This window comes from Microcaecilia unicolor, chromosome 7 (genome assembly GCF_901765095.1).
Source record: "Microcaecilia unicolor chromosome 7, aMicUni1.1, whole genome shotgun sequence".
Classification (NCBI taxonomy): domain Eukaryota; kingdom Metazoa; phylum Chordata; class Amphibia; order Gymnophiona; family Siphonopidae; genus Microcaecilia; species Microcaecilia unicolor.
This window is the reverse complement of record NC_044037.1, coordinates 52321430-52335493: the sequence shown is the minus strand read 5'-3', so window position 1 is coordinate 52335493 and position 14064 is coordinate 52321430. Positions and strand designations below refer to the sequence as shown.

The 14064-nt window shown below is 40.9% G+C and overlaps 1 protein-coding gene across 2 annotated transcripts in view; it reads left to right on the top strand.

Annotated features, from left to right (window-relative positions):
• LOC115473827 (fibronectin type-III domain-containing protein 3A-like) overlaps positions 1–14064 on the top strand; it is a 175980-nt gene that overhangs the window by 52848 nt on the left and 109068 nt on the right. For both annotated transcript variants that reach the window (XM_030208946.1, XM_030208948.1), the window contains exon 3: positions 3339–3414. In XM_030208946.1, the coding sequence (XP_030064806.1) occupies positions 3339–3414 (76 nt within the window). The remainder of the gene's footprint in view (positions 1–3338; positions 3415–14064) is intronic.

Genomic DNA, 14064 nt, shown 5'->3' with positions numbered 1-14064 from the left:
CAAACTTGAGGTCTGCAGATGGGATAGTGTTGTGTGACTACTGGACACTGGCCCTTCTACAAATGGTTGGCCCAGATGGCCAGTGACTCACGGGATTGCACTATGTTCTGTTTGACCTGCCTTCAAGAGCAAATGGGGAACCCACTACTTGCCCTGGGATTGGTAACATGGAATCTTGCTACTAATTAGGTTTCTGTCAGGTACTTGTGACCTGGATTGGCCACTGTTGGAAGCAGAATACTGGGCTAGATGGAGCATTGGTCTGACCCAGTATGGCTATTCTTATGTTCTTATGAAATAACTTGGCCAATGAAAAGTCAAGAAGGAGAGGCCTCTGGTTTCAAATCTCCCGGGCTAAAGAGAGATGGAGGAAGGGGAGATATAGCTGGAAGGAAGAGAAAAGACATAACGTTGGTTTGTACTAAGGAAGGAAAGACTACCTTGTTTTTGCCCAGGAGGAGTTTACTAGGTGACTTGCCTGGAAGTCATAGAGAGAAAGAGAGTGTGCAGGTGAGCCTGCTTTTTAGCTTTTCGGAGGGGCTGATGCAGAAAGCCACTAAAAGCCTAACCACAGGATTGCCGAGGGTGTATGCACAATTTAATGGCTGAGCAATGCAGAGAGAGCTTGAGCACAGGTGTTAATTTATGCAGAAGACATGAATGTACATTGCATTAAGATGTATGGTAATGAGGCCATTATATATTCCACAGCAATGCAGAGAAAGAAACAGTAGCTTTTGACACACGCATAACACAAGAAATTTTTCACCAGGTCTGGGACAGCGTAGAGATTATTTCACCAGCTCCGTTCACTGGGTAAATCTCTCTTATCTGAACCCTTCTCCTCCACCGCTAACTCCAGACTCCGTTCCTTTTATCTTGCTGCGCCATATGCCTGGAATAGACTTCCTGAGCCGATACGTCAAGCTCCATCTCTGGTCGTCTTCAAATCTAAGCTAAAAGCCCACCTTTTTGATGCTGCTTTTAACTCCTAACCCTTATTCTCTTGTTCAGAACCCTTATTTTATCATCCTCACTTTAATATTCCCTTATATCTTGTTTGTCCTGTTTGTCTGTCCTAATTAGATTGTAAGCTCTGTCGAGCGGGGACTGTCTCTTCATGTTCAAGTGTACAGCACTGCGTACGTCTAGTAGCGCTATAGAACTGATAAGTAGTAGTAGTAATAGTATCAGATGGTGGCGTATTCAAACTCCATGATCAGTGTTCCATTTTAATGCAGAGCTGCCATGGGGGCAAGATCACTGAGAGGGAGACTTTAGCCACACCCTCGACTCCCTCCGTCATACTCCTAATACCTGCCCTCTTGGCTTCACCCACCACAGAACTTGACTGGTACCAGTAAGCAGCTCCCCCCTCGGGCAGCAGGAGTTGGCTTAAAACGTCATCTCTTGCTGCCGCCGGACCAATCTCGAGATAAAGAGCTGTGAGGTTTTGCAGCTCTTATCGCAGCACCCCAGCAGGAGTGTGGGAGATGATCTGCTCAAAGCAGGAGACTTGGCAAATCTGTGAATGCCAGTTGAAGGGTTTTGAAGTTATACTCAAAAGTTGGTCAGTGTCTGGATATCAGAGCTGAATATGTGGATATACTGGTGACCACCTCTACCCGAATAATACAGATATTCAGTGCCGGTATCTGGATTAGTTGGGACAGCAAAATGCTATCCTAAACTATCTGCATATCTGCGCTCACTGTCGATGTTTACGAGAATTCTGCCTTGGGAGATCACGCTGCACAAACTGAATAGCGGGGTCAGAGTTTTTAGCAGAAAACATGAACAAATATGAAAAATACCTTTTGAAAATGATGTGGTTTTTCCATATATATGTATCTTAGACCTAGGTGTCCATTGTTGCTGTTTGATATGAACATAAGTAAAGCCAAGGGCCCTGTTGACAAAGACGCACTAGCGTTCTTTAGCACATGTTAACAATTAGCGAATGCCAGCTGTGTAGGCACCCATAGGAATATTGTGGGCATCTACACAGCGTGCACCTTTGTAAACAGGGCCCCAAGTTCCATGTGATGCCAGTGCCATTCACTGCAAGAGCATGCATGCAAATCTAGTTGATTCTGATCTGTATAATACAGACAAACAGGGTTGAGGATGATTTGGAATAATTTCAGTTGAGATAAAAGTTGAGAGCTGTTAGTGTCACTAGCTAGCACCATGGAACAGAATTGCGTCGCAGTTGAGTAAAGATTTAAATGTTTTAAATACTGGGTGAATCAAAAAAAAATTTATAGTTGTAAGTTGTAATTAGCTTAGTCTGTTTATTGGTGCCATCAACTCAAGCCTTGAATAGACAATTTTATTCTTTCCAACCCAACAGATATTGGAAAGAAATTAATCAGGAAGAATAAATAATTTCTAGGACAAAATAACTTTAAGAAACTTTAATGGGATGGGACCAAATTTAGCTTGGTGAAAAAAAAAAACAGTGAAGACAACTTAAGTTTGAAAATGAGCCATAATCGAGAAGTAAAAATATTTTTAAAATTATAATTTATCACTATATATAATATTTGTTCTTGTACAGTTCAGATTTTATGTGCTAGTAATATACAAATATCTTGTGTACCTGAGTATAACTCACTTTGAGCTACTACTGGGAAAAAGGTGTGCGTTAAATAATTTTAATGTGTCTGTATATCTATCTATATATTCAAAAATTCCCCTAGGACTGGTTCTTAAGAATAGAAATGCTCTCACTGTACTCTTTTTCCCCAGTACTTTGAGAACCGGGTGGCAATGGTATATGATAAGTTAATTTCTTCCTAGAAAAGTGCACACATTTCCACCTTACTCCTATTCAGCCCTCTTACTGTCCTCTCCTACCCTTTCCAGCCATCAAATCTTATCCCCTCATTGTCCTCCTCTCCCCCTCTCTTCTACCTTCTTGCTGTGTTACTATTTTCCACCTCCTCTTACTTCTTTCTGTGACCCTGCTGCTGTCTCTTTTACACTGCCCATGTCAGTGATTCCTCCTTATGTGGTCCTAGTTGGGCCAGATATTCTGCCTGCTCCTGAAGGTTTGATTGGCAGTAAAGATACTATCACTTCCTGCTCCCTGGGTTATCTTGCCAGCCAGCAAAATTCATTTTCCCCAGGTGAGTAATTGAGTGCATTTGCAAACCTTCCATATAACAAATACAAATACGATGTAGACATTTCTTAAAGTTGTATCTTCCTTTTTGTCTTTTAATTCAAAATTTGCCAGTTTTTATTTTTAATGTTTTATTCAAATTATTGTGATTAGTATGTAGAGAGATCTGTATATTGTATATTTGATTTATATATGGCTTTTTTATTTTTAGGTGATATTGGTGCAGGTTAACCCAGGAGAAACATTTACGATCAGAACAGAAGATGGACTTATTCAGTGCATTCAAGGTAGTTGGATCTTACCATGCAAATATGTGTGATTGCCATATGGCAGCAGTATTAAATTTCATGCCTAACAGTCTCTGCATTTGTTTCCAGCCTTTGCTCTGTGACCATGGTTACATGCTAAATAACCTGTTTAGCATATATTAGAACATGACTGCTTGATGTAATTAAGATAGTGTTCAGTGTTAAAGCATAAAACCTTCGGTAAGATCAAATTTTGAGAGAGCTGAGGAACCAAATATTTTGTTTGTTGAAATCTAATGGATATAAGCCGGTTTATTTTTTAGTAAGTGCATGCTAATGACCTAAGTTTATTTCCCTTTTAGTAAATGCTGCCCTAAAACGTATTTTAGGTAAAGGCTAGAAGGTTGTACTGGTCCCTTGCTGTCAGTGAACCTGCAAATTTTTCTGGCTGTATCACAGTAAGTGTCTGCTTTTGACCTGTGCTGAAAGACCGAGTGCAAGAGAAAAACAGAAGGTAGATGCACCATGTAAGGCCAAGTTGACCTGCAGAATGTGGCTTGCAGAAGTCTAGACCCATCCTGAATATTTAGCTGGTGCTATCAGCTTCTCTGAAATTAGAGTAGTAAAAGTTAAAAGGTCTGGGGTGAATCAAAGTTCTATAACCGATGTTCCTTCCAAAGTTTTGTGGGTGTATGTGGGTATGCATACAACTAGCTGTGAACAAAGAGTGTGGTACTCCTCACTGTAGCCCACCATTTTCCTTCTAAGTGTTTTATGGTCAGGGTGCACTACTGTTGTGTACATAAGTTTGTATACTTGGGTCACCTCTCTCTTTTTTCCTCTTAGTCTGTTTAGTGAAGTGTATCAGTTTAGTTAGTTTTCTTTCTCATTTTTTTTGCATGTGTCTTCACTGGGTTTTTCCTGGTGCCCTTGTCGACTTTTGCACCTTTTCACAAAATTGTGTTGCTTGATTTTGCAGTGGTTATCTTTTTATTTTTGGGGAAAGCACTTAGTAACTTGTGGCAAAAACCCATATCTGGAGCAGATGACCCCCAACTGCTACTCGCGGTACCTGGGCTCATACCATGAAATCACCAAGTTTCATTTGTGCCTTTGATGACATGAAGAGGTTTTGTAGCTTGAAGAGCAGAAGGAAAGGCTCTTCAGTTCATTGAAGTCCATTTCATATTCATTTGTATCAGAACCAAAGGACCTTTAAGCCACATCAGATTCTAGGGATGCATAGACATTAAAGGGGCCTCGTCTCCCTCAACTCTGAGCATCAATAGAATCTGAAGAAGACAAAGAGTTTGGTCTTTTCAGCAGCAGTTTTGAAGGCTTCTAATTTTGAAAATCGAGTGGAGGCAAAGAAGCATCTCTATAGGACCTTATTGGAGCACAATACTAGGAGCACTTGGATGCTGGAGGCAGCTATATCTCCATGGGCCCTGGATCAGGCCACTATTAAATCTCAGGAGGATTTGGCCTCACCTGCTGAGAGCCCACCTTTATCTTGATGTTGACGATCTTTGAGGAAGAACCAGAGAGAAGTGAGGAGCATCTTGCCTGCCACATAGCTCAAGTCAGTGTTCATGCAGGTAGAGATTACACTGATTCTTCTGATTCATGTTTGCCTGGAGATTTTTCAGTGATGTTGTGACTCCAAAGATCATCTGAGTCAATGCCAGCAGCTATTTTATATCCAAAGTGAGCGTAGTGGGGGAGAAGCATCAGCCTCACATGTCCTCATGGAACTCTTAGCTTTGTTGGCAGCATACCTATGCAGACTGAGGGTGCATATGTTTTTATAAGTAGATGACTGACTGGTCAAGAGCTGTTATCAGGAAGGGATGCAAAGATCAATAAATGAAGCAGTTTGTGTGTTGGAATCATAAGATTTTGTCCTAAACTATCCAAAATTCCACTTAACGGCTGAGGGGAGAATATGATTGAGATCTACAAAATCCTGAGTGGTGTAGAATGGGTAAAAGTGAATCAGTTTTTTGCTCTTTCATAAAGTACAAAGACCAGGGGACACTCAATGAAATTCCATGGAAATACTTTTAAACAAATAGGAAGAAATACTCTTTCACTCAAAAAATAGTTAATTCTGGAACTCGTTGCCAGAGGATGTGGTTATGGCGGTTAGTGTATTTGGGTTTACAAAAAATGTTTGGCCAAGTTCCTGGAGGAAAATTTCATAGTCTGTTATTGAGATGAACATGGAATGTTGATATTATTTGGGTTTGTCAGGTACTTATGACCTGGATTGGCCACTGTTGGAAACGGGATACTGGGCTAGATGGACGTTTGATCAGACCTAGTATGTCTATTCTTACGTTCTAACCCCATCACTTCAATTGGAATTCATAGGGGCTGTACTAGATGAGGCTCAGCCAAAATAATTTTTCCCACCATTGTGGGGTCCATTGTGCAGAAGATACTAATGAGTTGGCAGGCATCAATATAGAGTATATTGAGATTTCTGGCTCTTATGGTATCAGTAATGCATGTGATTCCCTTAGCATGTCTCAGTGACAGGGCTACTCAGAGCTCACGAGATAAAGTCCTGGTAGCAAACCAGTCCAATTTGTTCTAAGGAATATTCTTCCAATTTTCTCCCATTTGCACTGACCATTAATGCATCCATGCTGGGTGGGGTGTGAAGCTCATGTAGATGGGCTTTACACTCAAGGCCTTTTGGGCTGCTTGTGAAAAATTTCTTAAAATTCATTTCCTTGAGCTACAGATAATTTGGAATGCTCCAAAAGCTTTCAGAGATTTGTTGGCCAACAAAAACTTTGAAGTCCAAACAGACAAATTATAGAGATGTATTACATTGCCAAGTAAGATGGAACATTCATACCTCCTGTGTTCAGAGACTCAGGATGTGGAACTGAGCTATCTCTCAGGGGATGACCTTCAGGGGAATTCAACTCCCCCCCTCCAGTTGAGGGGCCACACAAACCAACGTCTGGTCCCCACCCCACGAGAACCTCATGCTGCAGCACACGACTGGCCTTGTGCAGAGCTGCCTGCAGTATGCGGGGTTCCCCCCCCCCCCCCCTTCCTCTGGGTTGCTGAGGTGCTGCAGACCTGCTGGTGGTGTGTGGATGCTGATTGTCTAGGTTTGCATAGGTTATTGCATTAGTTATTGCATGCATGCAGTTAAGTAACAGTCCTGGGTTCATCAGCTATATAGGAGCCAGCTCTGTAGGTGCTGAGCACCCCCAGTACTGAGCAAGTTCCTTTATTGTGCCCAGAGAGAGAAATTATTTGTATAGTTTAACTAGCTACTAAGATTTTGTACAGAAAGTAAACCTTTTTAGTTGGTTTTTAATCTGCCTGGTTCACAGTTCTTATTGGTATCTAGGTGATAGTGGTATGGTGTTTGAATCATGGGAAATGGGTGGGGATGGAGGAAATTACTTGTGGGGATGGGATCGGTGAAATTTCTGTCCCTGAGCAAATCGCTACTCCTTACACCAGGTCTCTAAGAAACTTATTATATTTAACTCTCTTCATTTACTGCCAAACTGTCTCATCTTATTTTTTTCAGACTTCTAGCATTCACATACAGTGTCAGATGTATGTTTACAATCTACATAGTATGTGTGAGATTTATGTTTACAAATATACCATTGTCTTATCCATGCATTGGGACTCCAGAGCTCTGCTTGCTTTTTGAGTCATGCACATACAGTAGGGAGCATTTCTGAGAATGCTACTCAGCATGTTCTAGATTTCATTTTTTCTACATAAAGTCTAACTTTGGCTTTCAGAACCTTCCTCCCACACTGTTCCTATGTCGCTGCTGCTCATATGTACCAGGACAGTTGGCTTATCCCCAGCATTGGCTAAAATCCTTTCTAACACTAGGCAGAGAAGTTACCAAGCAGTCCTCCTGTCTACCAAGCACCCATCTATTTACATTTCTAATGATTGAATCAACAGCTACAATGGTCGTTCTATCCCTTCCTGCCTGGGTACATGCCTCTGGGTTAGCCACTGTTGGAGATAGGAGATTGTGATGGATGGACCTTTGTTCTGACCCAATATGGTACATCTTATATTCATAAACCCCTCTTACCCCTCCTTTATTATCTCTTCATATTTCCTAGCTCAGATCTCACCAACTCTCCCCACAGATCAATCCAGAGACTGGTGGGTTATGTCCCTCTGCCAGCAGGTGGAGATAGAGAGAACTTCTGAGACTCTATATGTGGTCATGTGTAGCCAGTCAAAGCTCAGTATTCTCTCTATCTAGCAGGTGGATGGTCATAACTCTTCAGCTCTGGATTTGGGACTCCTCGCCCGTTCCTTCGGGATGGGTTGAGGTCTCACTAGTGTGAGCAGGGACACCTGGTGGTGCCAGGTCCCTCCCTTTCTCCCTCCTCCCTTTGGTTCCGGTCCTGGGAGACGTGAGTGATAGTCTGCTGTGTTTAAGCACAAGTTTGTGCATTATTAGCTGGCTCTCACAGAACAAGGAGTTTGCTCTAGCCAGGGCCTTCATCTGCATAGACTAAAAATTAACAAGCACCCGCTGTGCAGGAGGATTTTCTCAGGCTTAGCTGAGTGCCTGCAGGCAACAAAAAGGTGTGACTTAAAGGCAATAGAATTGTGACTAGCATGGAGGCAGTAGTTGAGTGTAGGAGGGTATGTTATGAAAATTAGTCAATTGCTAATTTTGTTGTCCTGTTTCATGCAATCACTGGACTGCAGTGGCATAAGTACATAAGTACATAAGTACATAAGTAGTGCCATACTGGGAAAGACCAAAGGTCCATCTAGCCCAGCATCCTGTCACCGACAGTGGCCAATCCAGGTCAAGGGCACCTGGCACGCTCCCCAAACGTAAAAACATTCCAGACAAGTTATACCTAAAAATGAGGAATTTTTCCAGTCCATTTAATAGCGGTCTATGGACTTGTCCTTTAGGAATCTATCTAACCCCTTTTTAAACTCCGTCAAGCTAACCGCCCGTACCACGTTCTCCGGCAATGAATTCCAGAGTCTAATTACACGTTGGGTGAAGAAAAATTTTCTCCGATTCGTTTTAAATTTACCACACTGTAGCTTCAACTCATGCCCTCTAGTCCTAGTATTTTTGGATAGCGTGAACAGTCGCTTCACATCCACCCGATCCATTCCACTCATTATTTTATACACTTCTATCATATCTCCCCTCAGCCGTCTCTTCTCCAAGCTGAAAAGCCCTAGCCTTCTCAGTCTCTCTTCATAGGAAAGTCGTCCCATCCCCACTATCATTTTCGTCGCCCTTCGCTGTACCTTTTCCAATTCTACTATATCTTTTTTGAGATACGGAGACCAGTACTGAACACAATACTCCAGGTGCGGTCGCACCATGGAGCGATACAACGGCATTATAACATCCGCACACCTGGACTCCATACCCTTCCTAATAACACCCAACATTCTATTCGCTTTCCTAGCCGCAGCAGCACACTGAGCAGAAGGTTTCAGCGTATCATCGACGACGACACCCAGATCCCTTTCTTGATCCGTAACTCCTAACGCGGAACCTTGCAAGACGTAGCTATAATTCGGGTTCCTCTTACCCACATGCATCACTTTGCACTTGTCAACATTGAACTTCATCTGCCACTTGCACGCCCATTCTCCCAGTCTCGCAAGGTCCTCCTGTAATCGTTCACATTCCTCCTGCGACTTGACGACCCTGAATAATTTTGTGTCATCGGCGAATTTAATTACCTCACTAGTTATTCCCATCTCTAGGTCATTTATAAATACATTAAAAAGCAACGGACCCAGTACAGAAAGACTTTTCCACTAAAGCTTATTTCTTAGATAAAATTGATGGTGCTTAGCACTGAATTACATTTCTGATATTGGAAAAGAAGATAATTTATTTTTTTTAATCAGGAACTTTTGTTTAGAAAATCTGGTCAGGAAAAGCACTTAATATAGTTGCTGAAGCCTTATAAGGGCGATTCTATAAACTGGGGAACAACATGTATGTGGCCATTGTACATGAAAATGTTTACAAATCTAGCATTTATAGTAGTATGCTCCTAAAGTGCTATTCTGTAACATGCAACAATAATTCTTATTTTCAAGGGGGTGTACGCATGGACGGGGATATAGGTGATCTTCTTACTTGCATATAACTTACAGAATAATGTAAGTTACATTCATCCCTGCTGCTTTTAGGTGTCCACACTTATGCCAATTCTATGGCTAACTGCTGGCGCCTAAATGTTAGGTAATCTGACACTGGGTTATACTAGTATTCTATAATGGATCATAGATGTCTAGATTCTGATATAGAATAAGCTTCTACCACATGCTATTAGGGTACTAAATAGAGATGCCCAGTCGCTGTGCTGCTCGCCATTTGCAAAGTGTTGCTAGCAAGAAATGTACCTCTTATTTTTGGATCATGTGAATTTGTGGGCCACTGAGTCCTGTGATAGTTTGTATTTTTTAAAAGTTTTGATATGCCGCCTTTTCTGTAAAAAACAGGCCAAAGCAACCGCTTAATAAGTTAATTTGGAAAAGAACGCCAATTATTGATAGGACAGAATGCAGTCACATCCAATGTACCATTCTCAAACAAAGGAAGGAGAAAAAAAAAAAGCATACACACACATAGCATCATTCCTGTGCTCTATCTCAACCGCTAATTGACCCTGCACCCTCAAACGCTAGTGGAAAAAAATGTGTCTTTTAATGGGGTTTTAAATTTAGGAAACAAAAGCTTTGAACGGGCTGTCAGGGGCAAGTCATTCCATAGTTTTGGCGTAACAAAAAAGAAGGCAGAACCTTAGGTAGATTCGTAATGTGCTTTTTTTGCTGAGGGAAGAAATAAATGGCAAGCATCCAGCAAACTGAGAATGCAATTTGGCATGTAAGGGATAATGACAGAGGAGAGAGGGATTCCTACATGAAGCACTTTGAGACAAGCAAAAGACTTTGATCCAGTTTCAGTAATTAACAGGGAGCCAATGTAACCTGATGAAAAGTGGGGAGGTATGATCTCTTTTTCGAGCATTGCAGAGGAAACTAGCAGCTGTTTGTTGAAGGGTTTGTAAATGGCAAAGAAGATATTTAGGTATACCACAGTAAACTGAGTTGCAGTAATCCATATGAGAAATAAGAAATACATGAAGTAGAGTATGCAAAGAAAAGAAATCCAGAAAATTGCAAATGGACTGGAGGCTTCTCAAAGCTAAAGATCTGATCTGATAACCTGGGAAACCTGTTCTTTCAATTGTCAGCAGGGAATTGACGATCACTCCCAGATAATGAAAGAAGCCAACAGTTATGCTTGATAAACAGTAAGGAATGATTAAAGGTTTAGAGTGAGATCCTTTAATCTAGCAAGCTGCTGTTTTAGAGGGATTAAGAACCAGTTTGTGAGTAGAAAGCCAACTGGACACCAAGTGAAGACAAGATTGTAGAGAACTGATATCAGGAGACACTGGTGAGGTAGGAAAGATGAGGAGGATATTAACAGTATTGATAAAATAAACCCAGATGTTATGTTAGAATCTTGAAGTAAAATAGCCAAAGGATTTATGAAAGTATTAAACAGAAGTGAGGCTAGTTTGGAGTACTGTGGGACCCCACATTTGTGGGATTTTTTTAGATGATGAAGATGAAGTGTGAGAAGAAAACCATGACAAAATCATGACAAAACTCAAACTGATTGCAAATGGAAATAATACTACTGTTACAATTCGACATGTCAAGCGCATTTGATATGGTTGACCATGGAATTTTATTACACATCCTTGAATACTTCAGCATCGGAGGCAACGTTCTCAACTGGTTTAAGGGGTTCCTAACTACACGCTCTTAACAAGTGACATCAAATTCGGCTACATCAGCTACATGGACACCTGAATGTGGTGTTCCACAGGGATCCCCACTCTCACCGACCATATTCAACCTAATGATGACACCCTTGGCCAAATTACTATCGAATCAGAACCTAAACCCACATATATATATGCTGACGATGTAACGATCTTCATCCCATTCAAATAAGATCTAAGGGAAATCTCCAATGAAATCAAGCAAAGCCTACACATCATGAACTCCTGGGCAGATGCATTTCAGCTGAAACTAAACGCAGAAAAACCCCAATGCCTTGTACTCGCTTCACAATACAATAAGAATAAATTCACCACCATCAGCACACCTAACCTAGACCTACCGGTTTCGGACACCCTGAAAATTCTTGGAGTCACCATTGATCGACACCTAACACTTGAGAATCATGCGATAAACATAACCAAAAAGATGTTTCACTCAATGTGGAAACTAAAAAGAATCAAACCATGTTTTCCAAGGTCCATCTTCCGCAATCTGGTACAATCACTAGTACTAAGTCATCTGGACTATTGTAATTCACTATACGCTGGCTGCAAAGAGCAAATACTTAAAAAAAACTCCAGACAGCCCAGAACACAGCAGCCAGACTAATATTCAGCAAACCAAGATATGAATGCGCAACACCCCTGCGGGAAAAACTACACTGGCTCCCACTTAAAGAACGCATCACGTTCAAACTTTGTACCCTAGTCCACAAGATCATCCATGGAGACGCCCCAGCCTACATGTCAGACCTAATAGAACTACCACCCAGGAACGCAATAAAATCTTCTCGAACATTCCTCAGTCTTCATCCTCCCAATTGTAAAGGACTGAAATACAAATTGTTGCATGCATCTACCTTCTCCTGTATAAGCGCTCAGCTATGGATCGCACTACCACACAACTTGAAAACGGTCCATGAACTGACCAATTTCCGCAAACTACTGAAAACTTATCTCTTCGACAAGACTTATCACAAAGATCAGCACATGTAACTGTACAATCTTTAATATATATAGGATTGTCTTATAACGTCTTTTGCTGTAATACAACCATGTACTTCACCACCATGTAACCCTAACCCTCCATAAACCAAATGTATATTCTCTTCTATTTCCAATATCCACGACGAATTGTAAGCCACATTGAGCCTGCAAAGAGGTGAGATAATGTGGGATACAAATGCAATAAATAAATAAAATAAATAAAATTGTAGAGCAATACCGTAGAGGCCAGTATCCTTCAACAGGACAATTAAAAGTGAATGATCCACTAGATCGAATGCTGCAGAAAAATCTAAGGATACAGTTTGAATAATATTCCCTGCATCTAAATGGGAATGAAGTTTGCTAACGAGGTCTGTAACTGTAGTCTGTGTGAATGATTGGCCCAGAAACCTGTTTGTCTTGGGTGGAATATTGAGAACTGTTGCTTGAAAACAACCTTCCCTACTACTATCTTTGAGATGATACACAAATTTGAGACTGGTCTATAGTTTCAGGAAGAAGTAGATCTAAAGAATTTTGTGATACAGGCATAATTGCAGCCTCTTTCAAGAAGAAGGGGGGGGACTAATCCTATAACTAAACTTTGGATAATCCTATCCAGAATCAGGGGTAACAAACAATGATACAGTTTAATCCAACTGGATGGAAAAGGACTAACTATTTTCTCTAAATGAATCAAAGAAGGTAAAATAAATGAACACCAGGAGGAAGAGAAGACTTGTGTATTGGAAACAAATGATAGCGACTGTAATGAAGAAATAGTAGATGTGGGAAGTGAAGTCCTCAGTGTCTCAACTTCACTCATAAAGTGAGAAGCCAGAAAATCCACATGAGAAAGAAGAGAAGAGTGAGTATTGGCCTCCTGGTGTGTGAAATCTGAAACGAAGCTGAAAAGCTTTTTGTATTAGGGTTCTTACCATTAATAAGATTTAGATAACAACTTCTGTTATTGGCCCTGAGATGGTAATTGTAGAATCCACTTGTGGATTTAAATGCTAAGAAAGGTGCAGGAGAATGGCATTTTCACCATAGGCGTTCAGCCTTGCGCAAATGATGCCTTAGCAATTGTAAACCCATGGTGACATGGTTTATTCTTAGAGGATGAATTCAGTTGGGGAGAAATGACGCTTAATACTTAGGAAGAATACTTTTTCTCAAGAGGTATCAACAAAATTGTCCGGGAACAAGGAAAAAAAGGTATAGAAAATGAGGGATTAATATAAGCAAACCGTGTAGAAGTCTTGTAGAATGACTTATTAAGAGGAGGCAAGTGTGGGGACTAATCACAATCACTTGGCCCCAAGTAAAGAGCAATCAATGAGGGAAGGTAATAAGATCACTCCGGAAATGGCAATCGCCATTACGGCATTATGTAAGCCACATTGAACCTGCAAATAGGTGGGAAAATGTGGGATACAAATGTAACAAATAAATAAAATAAAATGACAGAAAGTAGAAATTTAGCACTCTGGAATGGATGAGTCACAACTTCCCTTTTACAGATCCAAATTCTTAGTCCTAAATAACACTGAAAGAATTGGACACAAGGCTCAAATATTATAAGAAAAATAGAAAAACTGTTTTATTAGAAGTATTGGCAGCAATAAGCTTATTATCTTGTGTAGCAGATAACACACACTTGCACCTAGTCCTGAATTATTAGGACACCTAACACCCTAGGCACTATAAAACAAAAGAGAGAAGTGCAACCAGACCAATGGAAAAGGCTCTCTCACACTCACAAACTTAGGAACTGAAGTCAGTCAGGGAGTTGATGAAGGAAGCAGGCAGCAAAGCTAGGATGACAGATGCTGTTTCTCTG